This window comes from Aythya ferina (genome assembly GCF_964211825.1).
Source record: "Aythya ferina genome assembly, chromosome: 10".
Taxonomy (NCBI): Eukaryota; Metazoa; Chordata; class Aves; order Anseriformes; family Anatidae; genus Aythya; species Aythya ferina.
Genome location: NC_140306.1, coordinates 20216755 through 20239760, shown reverse-complemented (window position 1 = coordinate 20239760; position 23006 = coordinate 20216755). Strand labels below are relative to the sequence as shown.

General features: G+C 36.6%; 1 protein-coding gene across 19 annotated transcripts in view; it reads right to left on the bottom strand.

Annotated features, from left to right (window-relative positions):
* The window catches only part of CACNA1D (calcium voltage-gated channel subunit alpha1 D), a 195597-nt gene that overhangs the window by 61969 nt on the left and 110622 nt on the right, over nt 1-23006 (bottom strand). For 11 of the 19 annotated variants that reach the window (XM_084530611.1, XM_084530604.1, XM_084530603.1 and 8 more), the window contains exons 11-27: nt 22963-22989; nt 20171-20331; nt 19356-19581; nt 18975-19182; nt 17039-17159; nt 15828-15942; nt 15042-15111; nt 14351-14420; nt 13000-13144; nt 11056-11185; nt 7902-7961; nt 4332-4438; nt 3123-3210; nt 2516-2623; nt 2308-2360; nt 1880-2026; nt 898-1099 (exon numbers count right to left, since the gene is read on the bottom strand). In XM_084530611.1, coding sequence (XP_084386737.1) covers nt 898-1099; nt 1880-2026; nt 2308-2360; nt 2516-2623; nt 3123-3210; nt 4332-4438; nt 7902-7961; nt 11056-11185; nt 13000-13144; nt 14351-14420; nt 15042-15111; nt 15828-15942; nt 17039-17159; nt 18975-19182; nt 19356-19581; nt 20171-20331; nt 22963-22989 — 2038 coding nt within the window. Of the gene's footprint in view, nt 1-897; nt 1100-1879; nt 2027-2307; nt 2361-2515; nt 2624-3122; nt 3211-4331; nt 4439-7761; nt 7822-7901; nt 7962-11055; nt 11186-12999; nt 13145-14350; nt 14421-15041; nt 15112-15827; nt 15943-17038; nt 17160-18974; nt 19183-19355; nt 19582-20170; nt 20332-22962; nt 22990-23006 lie in introns of all 19 variants that reach the window. The other 8 variants (XM_084530610.1, XM_084530612.1, XM_084530608.1 and 5 more) reach the window with 3 other exon arrangements.

Genomic DNA, 23006 nt, shown 5'->3' with positions numbered 1-23006 from the left:
TTTCAAACACCAGTGTAACTGCACCGCATAAAATCCTACAGTTAGCAAAACAGCTACTAAATTGCCCAGCAAAAGCATGTCACGTATGTAGGAACATCACAGATTTTCCAACCCCATTACTCCTTTCCAACCCCATTACTCCTTTCCAACCCCATTACTACCTGAAATCTTCATATAAACTGGACATTCCACTAGTCTTTTGAAGAATGCTTACAAAGGCTTACTAAGGGAGCAGAAAATGCAGTATGAATGCTCCCCTAGGTTTCATGCTTACCTATGTTTGAATAAGTACTGCTGTGCTACAGTCAAACATGATCCCCTGAAAAATCATGACTGGTGACTGACAAGTTTCTCAGTCAAAAGATTAAACAATAAAAGGGGATGGGTTTTTTATTTGAATCTATCACCTGTGAATTTCTAAATAAATAGGAAAAAAAAAAAGATTAGAATGTTTTGAACACATTCACTTTCTTTGAACATTTTCAGACTATTCATCATGTAACTTTTATATTCTTGTTCTTAATGTGTAATCAACCTCTGCCTATGGATAAACTGGCAAATGCTTTTATTCTTCCTAACATGACACTGAGAAGTGAGACACTAAGAAGTTAATTTAAATTATCAAGCTTAAGGTAACAACCTTCACAACAAAAAGACTGAGATGCTGGGATTACAGGAAGAGGAACATATAGTAACCTGAATATTAATTGATAGTATTTACTAGTGCTGTGCTACTTTTTTTATTTTTATTTTTATTTTTTTTAACCTAAGATATGTGTTTGATGCCCTCTTCTGGCCCAAAGCAGAAAAGAAGCTCTTTGTGCAAAAATAGTAGTAACTGTAATAATAATAAACAAAAAATTCTTTTAAGAACTAGAAGAGTTTATTTATTTTAACCTGATTTTTGTCCAGCTCACAGTTCTTATATTCTTGTTCTCCTTGTTCTTGGAATGTAACAATGACAAAACCAACAAATATGTTCATCATAAAGAAAGCAATAATGATGATATAGATGATGAAAAAAATGGATATCTCCACTCTATAGTTGTATACAGGTCCTACATTCTCGCCATTCGAATCAATAGCTTTGTACAGCAGCCTGGGGGGGGGGGGGGGGGGAAGGAAGGGGAAGGGAGCAGGGAGAAAGAAAAAGAAAAGAAAAAAGTTATCATTAAAATGGCAAAAGAGAGTAAAATATGCAGACTCTGAGGACAGATTTCACAAGTGGCCTCCTGTTTATTATTATCTTTCTCTGAGTACTGCCAACACATACAAACATATCAAACAGAAGCACACCACACAATGCTTTGTTTGGTGATTTTTGTTGTTGTTTTTGGTTGTTTCAAAATAATTAAAACAATGACCAGCTTGGTTTTTGCTTTTCCACATAATGTTGTCCTGGAAGACTACTCATTTAGGTAAATACCAAATGGTAGCTTGCTCTTCCAGGGTTTCTTTATGCATTGTACCACTTCCTAGTTTTATCGTAGATTTACTCAAACACCTAAAATTTTCATATTAGTTAGTATTATTTAAATTGCATGATGGATAAATATCAAAAAGGATTACTTTCAGTAGAATTAAAAGAATAGACTGTTATAGCAGAAGTAGCTGAAAGATTAGGAATCAAACAATATCAAACACAAGATTCCATTGGTATGAACAGGCACACACATAAAAAACTATTATATTCAGAGATTATACAGTACTTTTAAGTTAGCCTATATTGTGCTCCTAATTTTAAATTGATTTCATTTACTGTAGGAAGCCTGATTATTGCTTGACTGTTTTGTTACCCCTGAATGCCCAGTAAATGATAGAGAACTTTTCTGGAAAATCTGTCTCAATAGTAATGTGAAAACATGGAGAATTCACTCACGCTGGCCAGCCTTCAAAAGTGGACACTGTAAAAAGGGCCATCATAGCAGACAGAACATTGTCAAAGTTGAAATCACTATTTTGCCAGACCCTCTCTTTGACCATTGGATTATCAACATCTCCATCTTTATAAACAATGTATATCCCCCTGTAGGAAAGAGAAGGAAACAAACTGCCATTAGTGAAATATTAAATTAGACCTCAGATTATTCCATGCTCTGTTCAAAATAGTTCATTTTACTCCATCAGCAAGCTCATTTCATTCCCTTGATAACCTGTGTTGACTGCCTTTATTTTTTTAAATTTTCTGCTAGATTTCAAGATAGCAATTCAAATTTATTCAAACCTGAACTGCCTGTCACACATGCTTGCTACATTTTAAATTATTAAAAAACAAAAAAACGTTTTCTTTGCTCAAGGAATTCTCACCGGCATTCCTCAGGATTCTGTTTTGCCTCATCAGTGCATCTGTAGAATTTTCCCTATGTATAGAACAAGAAAAACAATGATAAAATGCAGAACAAAGAAAATGCATTTACACTAAGTCTGGTTCAGCCCACTTCCAGCAGCAAGCCACACAGAATTCAGCTCAGCTTTGCTCTTCTTGATTATTTGCAGATTTTGAAAGTTTGCTTACCTTGAAGAGCTGCACTCCAATGCAAGCAAACATGAACTGCAGCAGAGTTGTAACAATCATGATATTACCAATAGTTCTAATAGCCACAAAGACACATTGAACAACATGCTGGAAAGAAAGAAAAAAATTAAACACAGCTTGGTATTTAATAGCATCACAAAATACTACCATAAGAGTAAACACCTATTTTATCACATTTAGATTACTTTTTAAAACTACCATTTTTGCATTGTCAGTATTATACGTGTTACCACACATAAACTTGTTTTCTAAATTTGTAAGATTGTTGAGATAGACCTAGCAGCACGTATAGATTAAAAAGTACATAAGCACTGTGGAAGAACAATGGAAATATTGCTGTGACATGTTGGTTCACAACAAGCATTATGGCCAAATCTCTCCATGGCAGTGGTGTTCCTCCACATATAAACCGCTGTAATGGTGGGCACCATCTGGCCTAGTACATTTAAGAATCAGGAACTGATTTATGGTGTTGCCCTGTGACCTTCTCCAGGGAATTTTTCTTGTGCTAGACTTTTTAACCTGAGGCAGTATTGAAGAATAAGGTCAACAGAAACGTAACTTAGAAAAAGATAAAAATAAATACTTTAAGTCCTTTTGCTCTGTTTATTGCCCTTAGCGGCCTCAAGACTCTTAAGACTCTGAGGATCTTCACAACTGAGATAGCACTGGATCTGGGGGAAAAAAGAAAAAAAAATTCTGTTACTTTTAAGGAAACTGATTTTATTTCTAATAACAATGTTCTTGCAACTTCCTTATACATGAAAATTTTTAAAAAAATATATCAAAATTTAACATACAAGATTTTTTGAAGCACTTCTTTACTGATCTCTTATTGATACTAGAAAATAATATCAACCTCATAAATACCATAAGGATCATTTTGATTTCTGGAGCAACTTGGGAATTAACAGCTCAGAATCTTGTCTGACACTAATACAATTAAGTTTGGTCAAGAGAAACATACTCCCCAAAGCATTTTTTCCATGTTGACAAGTTCTTTCAAATACAGTGTTTAAGTCCTGTAAATCCACAAATACCTTAATTTCCAACCAACTGGATTTAAAAAGATCTCATTCAACTCACATTCTCTTTCAGTATCTACAACTGTATTTTGAGATAAAATAGTAGTAGATAGCCCTTTAAAGAACATGTTGTGAAACTGAAAGCTTGCATAATTGGTAGTACAAGCAGAATACAAATCGGGAAGCAGCTAATGGACACCCAGCCCTTGCTCTTTTCTAGGTCAGTAAAGGCTTCATAGATGATTCTGAATGAGGCACAACTGCTCACGCAGTGAATTAGTAAGCACCTTCAAACTATTATTATGTTCTGCCTCATCCAAAAGAAGGAAGCAAAACATATCTTCACTACCACTTTCAGTCCTGATAAAGGTACAACTTTTCTCCCCTTCAAATTCTGTCAGGTTATGCCAGGAGGGCAATGCCAAAAGAACAAGTTCATAGAACTAGACTGTACATATGGCATTAGCAATAGCACAGAGTAACCTTTTGAAACTAACAAACCTCCTGAAATCCCAGGAATTACTTGCTAAACAATAGTGTCGTGGTGCTCTTCCCTGTTCTCTTAGCAATAGCAGGAAGCAGGAATTTGTTTCCAACCTGTATTAGTAATGAGTTACAACACTCTCCATGTAACTCTCCATTCTTCCCATTCCCACCCCTGAATACAGATTTTGCACACCTACATGCAATGGCAGAACAAAAGGAGCTGGAAGATTGATTTCAGCATAAAACCCCAAAGCAAAAATAAATTGTTCACATATAATACTTACTGAATACCAAATGATACCAGAGAAACACCCACAACCAGCAAATCCAGCAAATTAAAATAATTCCTGCAGAAGGACCCTTTATGAAGAAACGCTCCAAAAGCTGTCATCTAAAAACAGAATTGTTACATGTTTACTCTCCATTTCAATTTATTCAAAATGACATTTAGGCTGTTTACAAGACACTCGCCTAGAGTGTGAATGCATACAATAGCATCTCATCTTTCTAAAAGGAACTGAGATAAAAAATCCCACTACGTGTGTTAACTAACTTTCATTTAAATCACAATATTCTGCTCAAGCAACACAAGCAAATATATTAATTGTTTCTGATGTCAACAAATGTTGTACTCATGTAAGGACTGATCTCACTGAACTGATTGGGCCTTTTACAGAAAAATAACTAAAAGAACCATAAAACTCCCACACTCACTAAACTATAAGGACCAGATTCTGACTCTTAATCATTCTTTTTTGTCTTGAGAATTGAAGGAGCTGAAAATGCATTGCAAAATCCTGAGAGTAAAATCTGGTGCAGAAGCAGTACAAGGCTGTCACAAGGCACCATCACATTGCTATTTTTCTCTTTCACGCTGGAGATGGGTTAAGATAATGAGTGGGTACCTTGGAAGACAGTGTACGTGCTGTTTGTGGTACTGCAGACTAGGATTCCTCAGGGCAGTGGAACAACCCGTAGACAGTCCTAGCTCACTTCACCTCCAATTGTATAGAGTGTGGTTATTAAACTAATTAAAATCAGTGGGAGTTAAACACTAATATAACTATATAAAGATGTATCAAGCCTACATCTCTGTACAAACAACCATTCACACTGTAGTATGTGATCATTTAACTGTATTTAACATAAATACTCCTATGAATGTTAAAATATATGGATGTAGAAATACAGCTGAAGTACTCATCATCCCATCTGTATATGGAAACTCATGCTTCCATCATAACAAATCCCAGCAGAAGCATTTGACTAAAACTGTTCTACAAAAAAGCCATTCTATCCTTTGCTCAGGTCAAGGCAAACCCTAAAACAAACGAGGTAGTGAGTATGGCCACACAGCCTTCAGAAGAGACAATGCTGGAGAGCACTCACTGAGCTGAGCATCCAGGACACCACCACTGTTGCTCTTTTCCTTCTGCCTGTAATTTCACACCAATGGGTATTGGTTTAAATGGTGTGGGATTAGCACAGCTGGGGCAAGGTTAAAAGCACAGGGCCGTAACCTGGCCTTCACTCTGACATTTTCACATTTGCCAAGTACTACAAACAGGATGGTAAACTGGATTTGAAAGCTATGAAGGGGTTACATAAGAGAATTCTTAAATGCTTTAAACTGATATTGCAGCTTCTCTGTTATTTATATCCTCACTCATAACCTCAACAGCATATAATGTGGAAATCCTCATGTCTGCAGAGAAGGCAATAAAACAGAGCACAGGGAGACTCTTCACATGTGAGTTATTCTATTTTAATACTTGCTTTTTTGGACATGTGCAAGTTTCTCCTCTGCAGCTGATAATAATGCCACTGGTTATCTTCTTGTCGGTTTCACATATTTTTTGACTGGAAATTAAGGAATGCTATTTTTCCTACAGATCTTGAATTTGCTCCCTGTAGAACACACACAGCTTCTGTATGACTTGGATACTGTCAAAAGCCCAGCGCAGAACCCAGCAGGGAAAACATGGAGGACTCAAGCCACAAGCAAGCAAAGCCAGAATCTGAGACATGTTAGCAAAGCAGGCATGTATATGTACAGTCCGCTACTTTTTTTATGGTACAACTTACTTTCTTTATAAATACATGTGAGTGCACTGCCAGGAAGAGCTTCCTGGAGAAAGTGGAGTCAGGAGCATCAACATTTTGGGCTCTGATTGGACTCCTTGTTTCTTTGTAGTATTTAAGAATGCCAGATTTCAGTAGCTCTGGTGCTTCCTACTTCCCTAGAATAACTCAAAGTCAGAATCTTTTGCAGTCAGTAGGAACATTTCTTAATTTATCCAGTTATGCTTGTTTATGCCAGAATTTATAATTCCTCTGTCTGTGGAGAAACACAACTGGAACTACAGAAGCTACACAAACTGCTGCTCAGAGCATGTGGGTGGTCTATTGACTCTCTTCTGCCACAGAACTGGAACCAACATATTTAGTATGGCTTCTCAAATTCAGAGTTTGGAATTGGTTTGTTCTAGTACTACAAAACATTTCAGTGCTTCATTCTTTTCTTTGTTTTATTTTTCTCTTGATGTGAAAAATCTGGATTTTTTTTTTCTAGAATGTTAAAAATGTTACAAGATTTACCACTTTTTTAGCAAGTTCCTCACTGCTGAAAATGAAAAGGGGATAAACAGAAGTCTGTGAGAATATCTGCAAGCATAAATATAGCCTACTACTTACAGTACAGCTTATCTTGTAAACAGCCCAAATATTGCATCAATTAGTATTAATCAAATCTCATTGTGAAGAGTATGCACAGCAACATGAGCAAAAGCTGGGAGAAGAGATTTTGTTAAGCTTAATCCTCAACTGGAAATGTAAAGTTTATGTACAGATTCTTAGTGCACCAGAAATTGTATTGTATAGATTGGGGTTACTCAAGCAAAAGCTTACGTTGAATATGCACTGAATTAAATTTTTAAGAATCATACAAAATAACAAATTTTATATATATATATATATATACACTTTTATTGCTTTGTTCAGCATTTTCCCCACGTGAAACTAACATGCTCAGTTATACAGCTTCTTTGCCAAAATAAGATTTACGCATGTAAAGTCTGAGTAACCCCAATGGATATTCTCAATAATCTGTACACAAACTGTACATTAAAATGCCAATTTTGAACTCATGCATGGGTAATACATTTAAGCAAGCATATTTATGCCTTTCTGTGTATTTAAATGTATGCCCAAGATAAGATAAATGCAAAGTATCTTAGTATACAGATAGATAAATGTAAGATATCTTGCAAGTCCTGTTGCAAGAAAATAGTTATCTATTTTAGCTCTGTGAATATAGTTCAGCAAGAGAAACGAGAAATTACATGCTCCCTCCTTACAAGACTGATCAACTCTTTTTAGAAATGCCAGAGCAGGGAGAAGGAAAAGCTCATGCGCAGTGTTTTGTGTTTTTTTTTTTTTTTCCCTTTTCTGACAACTGTAAGTTTTAAAAGGGTAAAAAAAATGAATTACTAAATTGATGTAATGATAAAAAGTCAGCTTCTACATGCATCCAATGGCAAAAAATAACCAATCAAAACTATAAGAAACTGTCAAATAAAAAAAAATCCTCTTGTTTAAAAAAAGTTTAGCTTTGATAGCTTAGAGAAAAGGCGAAGAACACTTCAAGTGCCTTTTCTTGGCAGGTGACACACAAGGAAAATCCTTTTAAACAAACTTCCTTTAATAACCTGTTACCTTCAAAATGATCTCAAATGTAAACATACTAGTGAAGACATAATCTGCATACCCTAGGATCTGGAAGGTAAACAAAAAGTTACAAACATTATTGCTAAAGCTGCTTTTGAGCTAACAAGGATCAATTAACAAAGCATTACCTTTAACAGGATTTCAACAGTAAAGATGGCTGTGAAAGCATAGTCAAAGTAACCAAGTATCTGCAAGGTATAATATGTGCCACAGTAAGAAATCCATCTATTAATAATTTTTTACAATTTAGACCACACGCACAACAACACCTGAAGAAATATTAATAGGTAAACCGGGAATTAAGTCAATGTAGTTTAAAATACCAGCTACTGTGCAACCATTTTTGTTTACATAAAAAATTATCAGATGTCACCATAGTTAGATATGAGATTTTACCACAAAGACCCAGTAAGTGAGACTTTCTTTCAATTCAGACTTTCCTCTATCAGCTTTCACAGGTACTTTCTTAAGCCTTGCACAGAGATACATGATCTTACAAACAAGAGAGATGTTTACTATTAAGTTAGCTTTTTTTTGTTGTCATTACTGTATAGGCTGAGCTATAGTGTCACAAAGCAAATTAACAAATAACTGAAATAATTAAAATCAGCACTGCATCTATTTTTTCTGAAACTTGGAAAATATAGCAGGGATTTATTTTTTTTTTCCCCTGGAAATTTAGAAGAACCCACACCTGTGACATGCACAGTGACATGCAAACTTTTAAAAATATTTTGTATTTCATACTGAATTCTCTATTGTCAACAGGAACATTACCATATATTTCAATAGAACCAGGATTTCATCCTTTCAAGGTGGCAGTACTGCTAGCACCTAATTTAGTTATTGCCATACACTGCAGTACTGCACTAATTTAGTTTCAAGGATCCAGCAATTCACTCAGCAGTCAGTTGTGCACAGAAACATTGCCTGTGGTGCAACAGATAGTAAAATGGGAAGAAGGAATAAAATAAAGAGACAACACGCAAAGGAAATATTTCTATTAGATCAGATAAAAGGATGTTTTCTTTCCTGTATTCAGATGAAGAATATATCCTTCTGTACCTTTCCAGGGCTGAAAGAGTCATATATAAAAGCCATTCAACAAAAATTAGCAGTAAGGAATTAATTCTAGAGTTAAAAGACATGTTTTAAAGACATTCCATTTTGTTAAACTTTTTTTTTTTCACTCCTGTACTATGGCATGAATTTCAGCAGAGACACAGAAGCTGAGACTCATCATGATGGTTAGCTACCATGTTCAGCAGTGGCAAGTCTTGATCCCTCAATGACATAGCCCATGTGCTGTCCATTGTCTTGGAATATTACCACAACCTTCAGTGATGAACAAACACAGGATATTCATCACAAAAAGCAAGGACTGTCTAGAAGCATTGATATTTGCAGAAGGGATAGCATGAACACTCACCAGAAGGCCATAATATTGAACTTGAGCGCCAGCTGGAATAAGCAGAGGCCAACCTTGTAAAAATTAACCACCAAATTTTGCATCATATCTTTCAGTGTTTTTGAGTCTTCCAGCTACCAACTCACAAAGTCAATGCTAAGCTCTCTATTCTGTCATTCAACAGGAAGTTCTTTCCCTTGCCAAGTTGGCCATTTGAAGGAAACATGATCATTGAAAATAATAACAAGGAAAACATGCAAGTCTGGTGCATTTGTGAATTTTTACAAGAGGGCAATGTCTTCTCAAAATCACTCAAACATTTTACCTGTTAGGTAAAGGAAAAGGAATAACCTCTTCAATTACCACCACTCTGGAATTGCATCTTCCTAGCATTCCTCTGGTTACAAAAAGAAATACAGCCCTTCAAACCATTTCTACAGTAACTATTTCAGTATTGCTCACCAGGTCTGTTTTGTTCATCCACTATCATGATATATTTGTAAGATTGCACTTGTTCAGATTTACAGATATGGAAACAACATAGCTCCACTGAACAGTACACAGCGTGCCTTTGTGCTTTGATCTAGTTCTACCTTTGGAGAAAGTATTAGTTTTGTGTTTTTTTGTTGGTGGTGGTGGTTGTTTTTTTTTTGTTTGTTTTTGTTTTTGGTTTTGTTTTGTTTTTTAATAATGTTACTGAAAAAATATTCAGAGAATGTCAACAGTCCAAAGAAGACTTCAGAGGCTGCATGTAACACAGCAAGAACTACAGGGACACAAGAGCAGAGCAGAGGATGTAAGTGAGGACCAATACCTCCATTTCACCTACATATATGTCTGTTCTCATTACATGAACTCAAGTCCTATTAGTGGTTCAAGTGCATTTCTCAGCTTAGGTTTACCTCAAAGCAGATGATTTGAGCAGAATGTATCTTCATTATATAAGATGGCCATTTTGGCCTGAGAAGTTATGGCACCAGTTGAGGCCAAAAGGATTTTGACATGTTTAACAAATCAAAAGTTTTTGCATTGAGTGTATGTGTTGAAATCTCAGCTTCATCTGGAAGGAATCTAGTTTGTGAACCCTGTGAGTATTCTAAAATGCAAAGCCAAAGTGGAGCAGCACTGAGATGTGTGTCAAAACTGAACACAAAATCTGAAGTAGAATGGTAATTCTTCAGATACAGAAGATTAGCACCCAGCCTACTGTCAACTTGTGGCCATTCATACACCTTGGAAAAAAAAAAAAAGTTTGGAATTTTGATAATGCATGTATTTATTTTTTGATTGATTTTGGAAGGGCTTTCCATTGATGTCCTGTTATGTGTTTTGTTTGTTTGTTTGTTTTTTAATATTATGAGTTCAATTCTCAAGCTTTTCTCTAGAAGGAGAGGATAAACAAAAGCTGCATTTCCTATGTAACTGCCCCAGTAGTTCTTTACTGGAGCCTTTACTGACCTAGTAGACCCATCTTGGAAGATGTGGAAGAATTTTCTCTAACTCCATGGCTATCTCTGCAAACCAATAATGAGACAGGAGAGGACTGGAAGTTATGTCCAAGTCCCCACAGACTATTGCTAGTTTCACCATCTCAGCTATTTCATACCTAATCAAAAGCATGCACAACTCACAATAACTTAATAGGCTTGCCTCACCACTAATACAAAATGGTTCTAATACCTATGATGTTACAACAGTAAAGTTACTTGTCTTTAAAAAAAATATGTCTTTTACAGAAAACAATGCTTGTGTATGACTTGAAAAAGTAAAAGCAAAGTTTCTTAACTTGAAAATCAAAACTCAAGCAACAGTCCCAAAGGATTGTTATTCTGTGAGGAAATATTAATCTTCAGACATAAAAATGATGGGCTTACATTATTTCTAAAAGAGTGGCTGCGAATTGGATCTTCTGCTGCTAGGGAAACACTGCTCAGCATGATGAAGACAAGGATGAGATTGGTAAAGATGTGATGATTGATGAGCCTGTGGCATCCCACTCGAATTCTGCAGAAGAAATATAAAAATATACTTCATGTGCAAATAGAATTCAGCAGATCGCTAATACAGATTTTCTATTACTTTGCCAATGCCAATGGAACTGGGGAACCATCATCAGCTAAAAAGCAGATCCTGAAACTATTGTTATGCCTTATAAAAATTAAAAAAATTCAAAATCCAGTCCACCTGTTGTGAAGGCGCACTTAACAAAGCAATCTAAGAGTAATAACTTCCCAGCAGAATGGGTTTTAAATGTCATTAGAAGTTCCAGTGTTTGTACTACTGTGCACGTACATAGAGGACAATGTCAAATGGGCCAAATGCCACATATTAAGTCATTTCAGATCCCAAGTTTGATTTGACATTTAATAAAGCTGTCAAAAATACTAATTTGGTGAAATGTTGTTTAGGATGGAAATCTCATTGTGTTACTTAAAGACTCCACTTAAAGTAGAATCTCCTGGGAAGACTCTTTTTTGCTGAATTATAGGACAAGTGGGTGTTGAATATTACAGAGCTACTACGATTCGGCCAAATATGATGAAGTGGAACTACACATATGCTTACAATTGCTGAGACCAAGGTTACTGAACACTTCACTGGAGTTGGTCTAGGATTAAATTTGCAAAAAGGCAGGATTGGGTTCTTAGCTGTTGAACACCAAAGTTGTCTGAAATATTCTTCTGAAGAATAAGGAGGTTCTTAGTAAAAATTTATTCTACTGTTAAGTAGATTATCAGCGTACAGTGTATGTCAGTTAAGCAAAATTTTGGCCTGAGAAACTATAGAGCTACTTGAAGTCAAAAAGAATTTGATATGTTCAGATCTAGTGATTTTTGCATTCAGCGTGTTTTCTTAAAATTAACAGTTTAAATAGATGTCTTTCCAGTTTGTCTGAAAATTCTGAGGAATGTTAGATAGCCCATGTAATCAATAAGATACAAGACCAAAATATTGTATCCTGATCCTCATGCTGTCTTTTAGTCTTACCTGTGATAACCTCTACTACTGAGAAGATAGTATTTTCCCATACCAAATAACTTTTAAAATCCTTTCTAAAATTGCTGATAAAATTGCTATACATGAATGTATCAGCTATCTTCAGTCCTGTAGGAAATGAATTTTGTTCACTTGTTCACTTCTGTCCAACAATCAGTAACAACTTTTACTGACTATTGAAGCTTGCTTTCTTCACCACTATAGAACCTGAAATGCTCTGGAGTTAGACTCTGGTGAAAGGTTCCTGTTCCTTCCCAAATCCAACTACTATTTCTCTTGACTTTTTGTTGTTGTTGTTGTTGTTAAATAATTGTCTTTCTCTTCAGTGTTTGCTTGAATGTGGAAAAATACTGTCCCCCTAAGAGGAATATGTACATCTTTTCTCCTTTTCACTTTCTCTCATTCTTACTCTCTCTTCTCTCTTCTCACTCTTACAGCTACAAAAAGGTACTATTCTACCTAGGGTTTCTAGGAATCCTATCTCATGTAAAAAATGCTCATATCATGTCACACATTTTGTATCCAGTGCCTAACACAATAAATAGCTAATATACATTACAGAATACTTTTCGCCCTGATGGAGGCTTGATAGTCTATATGTAAAAGATGCTGTCATCTTTGACAGTGGGAAGCAAATTAATGTATATAACAAATCAGTTTTATTTACCAAGTCATTTAGAAAATTGTAGGAGATACAACAATTTCTATCTTGCTGCAAACAGATACTGAAATTCTATCCTTAACCTCACACCTCACTGCAAGGAAGCCTGCTCCTTCACCACCTGTGAGGCTAAAACAGTATTTTTCAAAATGGTATTTACGGATTGGTGCTGCTGAAAATGAAGAAGGCGCTCCCTTCAGGGATTGGTGTTATCTTCTCCTTCATATTTAGTTCTGATATTCTACGGGGACGGGGGCCTGCTGGTACCTCTGGTTCTTCCTCCTCATCTTCTTCATCTTCACCTACTTTAAATTAAACATTTCTTTTACTATGAAAGAAAAAAGACTAATTTTTTTTCATAACAATATATAATTTTATTAAAATATATATGGCTCACTGGAAAATTATATATGCATACCACAGTTCTAAAAATCTATGAACCAATATGAATGAATCTATGAAAGTTCCTGAGAGATTCACCCCAGAGTACTGAAGGAGTTGGCAGAGATCCCTGCTGACTGGAAGCTAGACAACACTATACCCGTCTACAAGAAGTGTTGTGAATGTGGCTACATCTGGTTGGCAGCTGGTCACTAGTGGTGTTCCCCAGGACACAGGCCTAGGGCTGGTTCTGTACAAAGCATGTATCAGTGATCTGGATGCAGGAGTGGAATGACTCTTAGTGAGTTCACTGACAACAGTAAACTGGGAGGTGCTGTTGATTCTCTGGAGGGATAATAGGCATTTCAGAGGGATCTAGATAGACTGGAACATTGGACAATCAGCAATGGGATCAAATTCAGTATGGGTACGTGCCTGGCACTGACACAATACTGGGACAGAGCAATACCAGACACAGGTAAAGATTGGGATACAAGTGGCTCAACAGAAAGAGATCTGGGAGTGCTGGGTGACAGCAGGCTGAGCGTGAACGAGTCAGCAGTGTGCCCTGGCAGCCAGGAGGGCAAACTGCATTTGGAAACACAGCATAGCCAGTCAGTCAAAACAGGTAATTCTCTCACTATAAATATATTGTTGGTGTGGCTTTACCTTTAATATGGTGTGCAGTTCTGGGCTGCACAATGTAAAAAGGATATTAAGATACTCAAAAGGTAGGGTAGAATCAGATTTCTGTATTAGGTGTCCAGACAATCAGTCAGAACTTTTTATTAGATAGACATGTCCGCTGGACTAGAAGAAGCTAAAATAAAAGTAACTGAACATCTTCAGCCCTGGAATCTCATTTTTTTGCCAAACATTTTAGAATTTGCTCTCACATCCAGATAAGAATAAGCCTGGCAGTTTTCAGGCTCACTGTATTAACTCTCATGTATGTACAGTCTAGGGAACTGAAGAAAAAGGTCATACTTAACTTACAGATCCATTTATCCAGTAGTAACAAAGCACAACTTCACCAACTTCAAATGAATTGATGCAGTGTTCAGTGAGAGCTAGTTTAGGATATTTTAGCAAACTTAAATGCTCTTGTCTTTTGGCTGGTATTCACATACCTGGTACATCACAGGGTGGATAGGGATCTTTATCCTCATCCTCTCCTTCTCCATATTCAGCAATTGTCACCTATGGCAAAGAAAGAGATGTACAAGGAGAAAAATAATTTTTTGTATAGCTTTATTTGTGTATAAAACTTATTAGAAAGCAAAACAACTGAGCCTCTGAAGTCAAGAAAGTCACCCCCATGTTTACTTTGAGTTTTTTTGAAACAGTGTAATACAGAGAACAGTGGAAGAAAACTGACATTTTAACACATATTTTTATAAGATGATTTTTGTATAATATCCACATACTTCTAGCTGTGTATATTACAATCCGTATATAACCAACAGATTTGGTTAAAAAAATATATTAAAAACATTTGAAATTTCAAATAGGAATTTATCTTTCACTAATCTCTTTTATTGGATTTATCTGGCAAAACAGATACAGGGATCCTGAAGTAATGTCAATTAATTATTGCATGCTCTAAGCGCTCCCCTTCTCAGGATATCAAAATCAAAAGGATTTTCTGGGCTAAGAGATTCTGCAAGGATGCAAAGGATCAGAACAGTTTCCTTTGCCTAGAAAAAAAATGTATGGATGATGAATTCATAAAACAAGCTACAAAGCACAGCAGGCTTGAAAAGTACTCCTTAGAATTAGTGAAACTGCTTCTCCAAAAGACACATTTTAAAAAATAAACACCTTACTATCCTTGGGCTTCTTTTGGTCACTTTCTGCCTTCTCACTTTTTTTATTTTCCAGACTCTCCTTTCTACAAAATACAAAAAAATATAAAAATAATTTCAAAAATGCAATGCAAATAATGTAAAGACGGAATACTTAAAGTGAACTATACCCATTCTTTGAAGTTAAGAGTATGCCTAAACATATTGTAAAGTACTTAAAATTATATTTAAAGCAGTAGATGTCAGAGCAATAAAATCTATTGCATTTTAATGTACTACATCCATTTAAAACATTGTCATTTTGAATATACTGCAGAAGCTAATTCCCCACAAATTCAATGCATGATCATTACTCCTTTCTAGGTGGATAAATTGTGCCCTTGGACTCAAATAACAACTTGCACTGACTTCAATATGCATGCACTGATCTCACAGAAGGTTGTTGTCTTCTCTATATAAGGGTTACAGAACTGATTCCACAGGGAGTTGTTCACTGGCAAGAACAACTACATTCGTGTTCTAATTGTGCAATAAATCCTACCATTGTAATGTTTAAATATCAGTTGGCTTATCATTATGTCCTTAGATGACCCTATTTTCCCAGTCACTAGCCAAATTTTATCTAAAGTTATTTTAAATTGTGTTACTTTAATGTCAAGGTAAATTCTTTCCTTTTTTCCTGGGTCCAGTAAATTTTAAAGATGGTGAAGGCATTTATGTAAAGAAAATCCTTATGAAAGAACGAATTCCTTACTTTCTTCTTCCCCTCTCCTGATCATTCAACATGCCTGAACTGTTATACCTTGCATTCTTTTTCCTTTCCTTTTCTTCTGCTTCTTCTTTCTGAGCTGTATTTAGACTTTCAGCATCTGCCAAGTTATCCACAGCAATGGCCAAGAAGACATTTAGCAAGATATCTGTTTCAAATCATTTTAAGGACATTATGCCTTTCTACACATTTAGTTTATTATCAGCAGAAACACTGACAATGTGAGCGAGATAAAACCCATGTTCCCAACCTTAAGTGTAGAGATGTGTGATGCTGGAGTGTTGTGCAAATAACACTCATTTCATGGACCAGAATAATACCAAGTGTAAAATCAGCAGAGATCAGTTAGGGTCACTGATTTTAAAATAGCAGAATATTTGGTGTATTTAATCAACAAACAAAATAACTTTATGTTTGCCTGATCAAGTTTTAAATACGAAACATTGCTTTGTAAAAGTCAAGACTGCTCAGGCATTTTGAAAAAAAATATTTTTATAATGTCCTGTCTTCTGTGTCTATAACAATCTCTATCAAATTCCGTACTTCAGTCCATATCAGTTAAGTACAAACCCTGATTCAAGTACCGTATCGTACAGAAAATAGAATGTTTTTGCCTTTTTATTACCTCCTGACCTTTTAAGAACTTATGAGAACGACGCCAGCTTCTTTTGCTGTATGGGACCAAGGGAGTATTTCCAGTGTATTCAACGCAGGGAAGGGGAATGCTGCTGAAGGCTTAATCCTAACTGACTTAACATTTCTCCTTGTAGATTTGTCTCATCTGGTCCCTGCACTAGACAGTGGATCGCTGACTCCACTGTCAGTGTGCGTAAGATTTATCAGGGCTATAACAAGCATAAAAAGGATGAACGGGAAATTACTGTCATGGAGATCAGACTACATCTGTGCATTTTGAGGAGCGATGTCAAATAGAGACAAGCAGGTAGAATAAGTTTTTTTTTATTCCCACTGAAGGAAGAATGAAAAAAAAAAAAAAAACTAGTGGTTTGTAGTGGCTTGAGATGCACATGGTGATCACTGGAATCTCATCCTTTAGGGAATGCAAAAAAAGGGAATTGCTGTACAAAGAAAAGTCAATTCAAAGGACTTAGCACATACAGAATGGGCACTCATATCCACAGCGATTTACTCCCTCCTAGAGAAATTTTGCATATGCCCCCAGTATGGTTACACCCTACCACACAGTCCCATTTGGAGAAGTTTCCAGGGAGCACAAAGGATACAGTTACCACAGATGAAGAGGATAATGAAATATATGCAGACTATCATGCCCGAGGATGATGGGCCACCGTATGCCATTATGCCATCGTACATAACAGCATTCCAGTCTTCACCTGTTAGGATCTAAGAAGCAGAGACACTGTTAGTACCTCAATATCAAAAAGAGCAATAGAGGATTATGTTTCCTCTTCTCAAAATACACTATAAAACTAACTTTCTGTATACACAAAGCAATACCATATTTTTTTCATTAACAAGCATTGTTTTAGAATTGCTATTTAAATAAACACCTCCTGAAAGCCTGGGTTTAAATCTACTAGCTTTTATTTTATGGCAAGCAATTACATCACTGAACTTCAGAAGCAAAAATAACAAAAATAGAAAACTAGAATTTTATTGATTTGGGCATGCAAAACTAAGCGCCCTAATTTTCAGTAATGCCACAAATCTAGTGATGTCCCCCTGTTCAACACTCTTGAAAATCAAGATTCTCAACTCAGTATTTGTTGCAGAATCTCTTTACAAAATCAGTGTTCACAAACCTTTCCTAGTGTGTCATTTTTTGGTCCTGTAAAAGAGTTTTCCCAATTTTGGTTTTAACTGGGACCAGTCACCTTATCATAAATTACATAATACACATACAGTACCAGTATAGTTTTTGAACTGGTATCTATTTTAAACTTAATGGAGCTCACTGCTGTGGGAGAATTACATGATTTTCTTATTTACTATGGTTTCACATAATACCAACAAAGTCTAAAATAACTTTAAAGACATTTGTTGATAGTTTACAATGTGATAACTACACTTTGGTACTGCTACAAAAATTCTGATTATTATGAGAAAGGGGGTGCTTTATATGTATTTTTGCGTTACTTAAATAGTATCAGTTCTATCCTGGGAAAATATTCCAAGTAATCAAGTGACCGTTCAAGTGATAAGTGTGCCAATTTCTGAAATCCATTTTTGAGAGCTAAATTTATCATCTGATTTTCATAGCTGTTGAGCACCCAACAGGTTGGTTGCTCCAGAGCATATTCTCAAACTGAATGAAGCCTCATTCCTTTGAAAATAAGGCATCTGAATAAAGCCCAACATACTATGCATTTGAAAGTATGGTCTTATTTTTTTTAAAGTGGCAATGTCAGGTCAAATGTGGATACTTTTTTCTTAAGGAAATTTCTCATTAAGATTTTCTTAAGTTAAAATTACTTGAAAAGGTTTTGGCTTGCTCTGGTCAGCCACCAGATGAAACATCTACTGAGGAAGCTGACACAGAGTTGAGTCTTACAGGGTCACCTTTAAACATTCATCTGCAATGTCTGAAACCAAACACTGTGGTAAGCTGAACATGAAAATGACTACACAGATGAAACCGCTATGCCTAATTACAGTGTCCAAGGAGGGAAGCATCAGAAAATAGTGAAAAATATACTGTAAGTATGGCCCTGTCTTTTCAAAAGCAATAGGCAAGTTGCTTTAAAATTGTAATAAACCTAACAGTGTCCCTTTAAAGAAATTCATACTTATTTATATATTATAGTAACTGATAGGACCCATATGCAAATATGCATGCTTACAATGCTTCTCAATTTTTCCTACTTGGGAATAGCTGAACTTTTATATAACTAATAAAGTTAAAGAAAACAAAATAATTAAAATTTTCTTCTCTTCTAAGTGTATATTTGATGGACAAATAAGATTTAATTTTGTGAAGTAATATGACAGCTATGTTGCATAGATAGATCAAATAAGACATGAAACGAATGGTACAAATGGTGCAGAATTACCAAAATACTGAATTTAATGAGCAGAATGCTACTTAAAGTAAACTGAATAAATAGTATTTGTGATTTTGTTTTCAGGCAACATGATCACTTAAACAGTTTTGTTGATCATCAAAGGTAAAATGTTTCATAGGGGATGAAAGACAGTTACCTGGAATACAGTTAAAAGAGCTTGTGGAAAATTATCGAAGGTGCTCCGTTTTGTTTGAGTTTCATCAAAATTAAATTTGCCTCCAAACAGCTGCATTCCAAGCAACGAGAAGATTATGATGAAGAGGAAAAGCAGAAGCAACAGTGAAGCAATGGACTTCATTGAGTTTAACAAGGATGCTACCAAGTTGCTCAGGGATGCCCAGTGCCTATAAATTAAAATGTGTGTGTTAACACACACGAGGAGAAGAAAAAAAAAAAAACAAACAAAAAAACAACAACCAAAAAAACAGTAAAAGAGCAGTGCATGATGAAGTATTACAAAAGAATTGCTGATCACTCTTCAGCTATCCCTAAAGTTAGCAGTATTAGTTAATCTTACCTTGTTACTTTAAAAATACGCAGGAGACGAACACAGCGAAACACTGAAATTCCAAGGGGTGACATAATTTCCAACTCCACCAAAATGGTTTCAACAATGCCACCACAGACAACGAAGCAATCAAAGCGGTTAAAAAGAGAAACAAAATAAGCCTGTAGACCCAAGCTGTACATCTTTACTAACATTTCACAGGTGAACAAAGCCAGAAGAACTTTATTTGCGATATCTGGAACACAATATTAAAAAAAAAAAAAAAGACATTTCTGAATTGTCTCATATTTTCCATATTATTTTAATATATTTATACTTATATATGAGTTTACAGTCTTATGCTTAAGAAGTATGAAAGGGCTGGGTTTTGGGTGTGGTTTTTTTTGTTGTTGTTGTTTGCTTTTTACTTTGGACTTAAAAGGGCAAAAGTTACAGAAGTATGCAGAGCTTCTTGCTACTTAAGACCTATTCATATTTCCAATCCACTGTGGAGTTCAAGACCACTCAGTTCATAGCTCGAGTCCACACTAACTTAAGGAGTGCAGCCCACAGCATGTTCTACTGTGCCAGTTACTATTTTCTTCCTCATCCTTCAAGCACAGTTTAACAACAAAAGTACTGAAACTTTGAATTTATCACTGACAGATTTTTAACTGGTCCGCCATTAAACTGTGTTACAGATGTAGAAATCTAATACACTCAGTCATTTCTTGTATCACCCTTCAGGACAGCAACAAACAACAAAATGGCAAAGTACAAAAGTAGCCACTGATAAAATGCAAGTATACATAATCAAAAACAGGACAAATAATTTTTGACTGTACCTTGGATCTGGGTCAGCCAGTCAGGTTGATTATAATGTTCTGATGAGATAGTTAATGTGTTCAGAAAGACCAAGACAATAACAAGCCAATAAAACGTGACAGATTTTACTGCAGCTCTACATTTTCTTCGATTAAATCGATTCCAGCGACGCCAGCGTCGACTGAAAGTTCAAATAAAAGCAAATGTATATTATACAGAAAATGCATAAGAACTTAGGGAGGGTTTCATCTGCATAGAAAAACAGTGCAAGTTACTATCGGTCATAGAAAGAAGACCCTAGCAATTACAGGCCTGTCAGTCTCACGTCAGTGCCTGGTAAAATCATGGAGAAGATGGTTCTCGAACTTATTGAGGCGCACCTGGGGGACAAAGCAGTCATTGGTCCCAGCCAGCATGGGTTTGTGAAGGGTAGGTCCTGCCTAACTAACCTGATTTCCTTTTATGATAAGATCACCCGTATGGTGGACCAAGGGAAACCAGCTGATGTGATTTTTTTGGACTTCAGCAAGGCTTTTGACACGGTTTCCCATAGGATCCTACTGGACAAAATGTCCACCATACAGCTAAATAAAAACATCATACGATGGGTGAGCAATTGGCTAACGGGCAGGGCCCAAAGGGTTATGGTAAATGGGGCTGCGTCAGGCTGGCGGGCGGTCACCAGTGGGGTCCCTCAAGGCTCCATTTTAGGGCCGGTACTTTTCAATATTTTTATAAACGATCTGGATGTAGGAATAGAAGGTATTTTGAGCAAGTTTGCTGATGACACCAAACTTGGAGGAGTTGTGGACTCGAATGAGGGTGGAAAGGCCTTGCAGAGGGATCTGGATAGGTTGGAGAGCTGGGCGATCACCAACCGCATGAAGTTCAATAAGAGCAAGTGCCGGGTCCTGCACCTGGGACGGGGAAACCCTGGCTGCACGTACAGACTGGGCGATGAGACGCTGGAGAGCAGCCTAGAAGAGAGGGATCTGGGGGTCGTGGTTGACAGCAAGTTGAATATGAGCCAGCAGTGTGCCCTGGCAGCCAGGAGGGCCAACCGTGTCCTGGGGTGCATCAAGCACGGCATCGCTAGTAGGTCAAGGGAGGTGATTGTCCCGCTCTACTCTGCACTGGTGCGGCCTCACCTCGAGTACTGTGTGCAGTTCTGGGCACCACAGTATAAAAAGGACATGAAACTGTTGGAGAGTGTCCAGAGGAGGGCTACGAAGATGGTGAAAGGCCTGGAGGGGAAGACGTACGAAGAACGGCTGAGGTCACTGGGCCTGTTCAGCCTGGAGAAGAGGAGGCTGAGGGGAGACCTCATCACAGTCTACAACTTCCTTGTAAGGGGGTGTTGAGAGGCAGGAGACCTTTTCTCCATTAACACCAGTGACAGGACCTGCGGGAACGGGATTAAGCTGAGGCAGGGGAAATTTAGGCTTGACATCAGGAGGGGGTTCTTCACAGAGAGGGTGGTTGCACACTGGAACAGGCTCCCCAGGGACGTAGTCACTGCACCGAGCCTGTCTGAATTTAAGAAGAGATTGGACTGTGCACTTAGTCACATGGTCTGAACTTTTGGGTAGACCTGTGCGGTGTCAAGAGTTGGACTTGATGATCCTTAAGGGTCCCTTCCAACTCAGGATATTCTATGATTCTATGATTCTATGATTTCCTCATGAACAGTTACGCTCAAAGGTCCACATGGACCTAACTGATGAAATCTCTGAAAAGATAGGTCTATATTCACTATCATCCTAAATGCCCAGATCTCCATCGGCCAATCTTCAGCAGAAGACTGAGTGAACCATGTTTATGTGCTCACCAGCTGGTTGACTGAAGGGCATGACAAAATAAAACCCAATCACAGAGTGACATGAAAGTTTTCTCAGTGTAGAAAAGAACCAGTAAAATGTTGCCGGTGAGCTCTTCTTCAGAAAAGAAAGACTATTCAGAAGGAATGTAAATCCACTCAAAATTAGTAAGTGTTAGTAAGGCTAGTAGAAAAAAAATGGGTACACTATTCTTCACTGCTGCAAGAATACACTGCTGCTACCAATGATTTACTTGTTATAAATTCAAAACTGAAATCACTTTTATTAGGGTTAAAAAAATGTAATGATTCTAGATGTTGCAAAACTGCTGATTCCACATGTTGACAAATCTTGATTGTCCCTTTTTTCACTAAAAATTTTCTGTGAAGAGATTTATTTTGTGGATTATCTGCAACTGTAGGAGTGTCTTTGCCCTTCATGATTCATTAGGTCTGCCACTTGATTATTTCCCTTAAATCAAACAGCTTTTTTTTTTTTTTTTCTCCATAGAGCAACCCAACCTTTTTAAACAGAAAAAGGTATGTCTTCAGTGTTGGCAATTATCCTTTTTAATTGCTCAATTTATGTTCTGTAAGACTGGAAATAAATCAAAATAAAAAAAAAAAACTGTTGATTTTGTACCGGCACATCCCACGTCTACAATATCAGGACTATTAATTCTGCTCATGACCCTTCCTTTCTGCAATCATACTTGCAAATAAAAGCTCACACTCCCAAATGTTCCTCGTAAGTGAAAAGAGAGCAACAAATATTGTTAAAGCAAATCAGGGAGTTTGATTCCCAAGAACATCCATGAATATTTTTCTTTTGTATTCACCAGTAACTATTAGCAACAATTTTCAAGCAGTACAATTTAAAGAACAGTAAGCAAAAAATAATCATATCAGATCATCATGATGTGCAAATAGGAAAGAAAACAAGGAATATATAAGGATCAAGGAAAAAATGATGAAAAGAGAAAGGAAAATACTGACCTGAACTTGGATTTTGAGATGGTTTGACTAAAAGAAAAGGAAAA